The following is a 2,653-nucleotide window of genomic DNA, read 5'->3' as shown; positions in this document are numbered from 1 at the left end:
CGCCCAAATTTGGGGAAATTTCTTTGCACTGTAAAAGGGTCCGATTTCAAAGGCTTAATTTTTGGCCGTACGTATGTACACATACGGTCTATTTTAAAATCGACCCCCTTCCCTTCCGTGTCCCAGAATAGTATGGATCTGGCGCTGTCAGTAAGCATAAAAAATAGCATCTCACTTTAAACGGAGTCTCGCAAGGGTTGATTAATTTATTGCTAGTTGTGATTAATCTATTGATAGAACTTTTGTTTGTCAATATATGCATTCTGTGACGCAACTTTCCATCGGCTACTACAAGTAACCTGACACCTCTCAGCAGAACAAAAATAAAAACAAAGAAATTACTTCTGTGGATTTGCTCAAACATGTTACATACAATTAGCCAAAGAATCGATTTCACAAGTCAGATGATGTGAGAAGACGAAGGGTCCACACATATTTGATATCATTTAGTACGAGACGGACAAAAGACACAATGAAGGGGGTTTCATTCGCATTTTTCGTTCTTTCAGTACTTGCAGTTTTAGCATGTAAGTTTACGAATGTTTCGTTAATTTCCTTTCTCTTCTGCGCGAATTTTATTGACCCATAATCCTCATCGTATCGTGTTTTTTGAAAAACATAAAAAATGAAGCGACTGCTTAGGTAGAAATTTTCGTCATCTTTCGTGACTTCATCAGCATATAGCTCAACAAAAAATGATATCCTTTTATATGGAAGCTAGAAATTTCACAAAAACGTAAATAATAAAAACAATTTAAAAGCTATAACTATGTACAATACACCTTTCCCGAGTTTATTTCGACTTTTTGAAAAATGCTATTCCAAAACCCTGCTCTACTTGCATTTAATTTAGAAAGATTCTACTACGAAATACAAAATCAACAAAGAAAGAATTGTGTTAAAAGCTCTTCCGGTTCTTGAGATATTTAAATTTTAAAGTTTTTTTTAAAACAAAAGTATCCCATGGAAACGGAATAGAAACGAGGCCCGGTAGGATAAAATATCTTTTAAGAGAGGTTTGACTGTAAAAACAAAGGAATTAAAACAGCTATAAAAAAGAAACGGAAAAAGCTTTTGATCTCAAATTTTCAGAATGACTTTGTATCACCAAACGCTTCAAAAGTATCAAGTTCTCGTTCGAAATTCCCTAGATACAATAAGAAAAAAATATATATATTCCTATGAGACTGCATAATAATACCGCAGTAATAAAAATGGCTAAAATTGAAAAATTAGATATTAAAAGAAAATTCGCAAGGGAATATGCACGCAGACGTAGATTGAAGTATAAAAAACGAAAAAATCGACTAGAACTCCCTTCTGGGTTTTTCAGAGAAATAGTCTAAAATAAATAAAACAGAAATCTAATTACATCGGATAAAACAGTAGATCAGTAGTGTTTTTTGAAGATAGTCCAAAAGGTAAAAATAAGCTTTCAATATGCAAATCAATCTTTATTCGTATGCAATTTTTTTACAGATAATATAAAACCGAAAATGTCAGGAATCAATAGGCCTTTTCATAAATTACGTCACGAACATCACTTGCCTCTTATTCAAACAATTACCATGGTTATTTATTTGTCCCTTGAGAAAAAAAATGATTTTTTATGATAATAGAAAGTAGTTTTAATAAAATCTGCTGGGAGTTAATCACCATGGCAATAATTTCAAAACGAGGCAAGTGATGTTCGTGACGTAATTTATGAAAAAGGTCTATTTGATGTAGCGAGAAAAAGAGAAAAAGGGCCAAAAAAGTTGATCATCGTTGATCGAGTGGCCCTTTGATAGTGATACTAGATATCACAAAATATTTTGCATATGGTGTGTATTGAGGTTTCTCCTTTCTTCTTTGACAGACGGCAGATACCATCGACATCTTGATGACGTCACATCACGTGACATAGAGGAATATTTGGAATCCAAATATGGACTTAAAGAAGAAAACGAAGATTTTTCACTGGATGAAGATGACGATGAAAATGAAGTTCTGAGAAACTCTGGTACGCAAAAAAGATCTTTCGGAGAGGTCATCATAATTTCTTTTGCAAAATAACCGAATGATTCGAAATCCCGCATCTAAAAGTAGGGGGGGGGGGCGGGTTGAAATTATCAAGACCATCAAGACAGGGTTATTTTTGGATTATTCTTCCGGTTGAGGTTTTACGCCTTCTGAAAATTTTAAGAGACCCACCTCGTACCCAGAGTCACCGCAGACCTCTGCAAAACCCCAGGTAGTAATAATGGAAGAATGATAAAAAAAACGATTCAACTTTTCACTTTTTTCTTATTTTTAATCAGAACGATTTCACGATCCAAGAGCAAGGTGGACATCATGGCGCCCTCGTATCGGTGGCATGATCAAACGGAACATTATCGTTCGGGCGTTGAAACCAAGCTGTGCTGGATGTGCGGGGATTTGTGAGCGAAAAGTTGCTGGACGTTGCGCATGCGTAGTAGACCAGAGATGCATCAGACAAAGATATGGGAAAAAATGAATTATCTTATTGTAGTTCTTTTCCTTTAATTAAATTTAATTTTAAGAAATATGAGTTTTACAAATTTTGAGTAAATTGAGAATTTGTATATACAATAATTTGAATTTTTTTACTAAAGAATGAATAAAAATAGAATCTTGATAGTGAAAACTTAAA

At 34.1% G+C, this 2,653-nt stretch overlaps 1 protein-coding gene across 1 annotated transcript; it reads left to right on the top strand.

The window, feature by feature from the left end:
* The first annotated feature begins 358 nt into the window (after nt 1–358).
* Nucleotides 359–2,653, top strand: LOC136818015 (uncharacterized). Its single transcript, XM_067074384.1, has 3 exons — nt 359–527; nt 1,859–2,002; nt 2,301–2,653. The coding sequence occupies exons 1-3, from the start codon at nt 473–475 to the stop codon at nt 2,495–2,497; spliced, it is 396 nt and encodes a 131-aa protein (XP_066930485.1). The 5' UTR covers nt 359–472; the 3' UTR covers nt 2,498–2,653.

This window comes from Clytia hemisphaerica, unplaced genomic scaffold (assembly GCF_902728285.1).
Source record: "Clytia hemisphaerica strain Z4C2 unplaced genomic scaffold, Clytia hemisphaerica genome assembly, whole genome shotgun sequence".
Lineage (NCBI taxonomy): Eukaryota > Metazoa > Cnidaria > Hydrozoa > Leptothecata > Clytiidae > Clytia > Clytia hemisphaerica.
The sequence above is the reverse complement of the archived record's forward strand: the minus strand, read 5'-3'. Positions and strand labels throughout refer to the sequence as shown.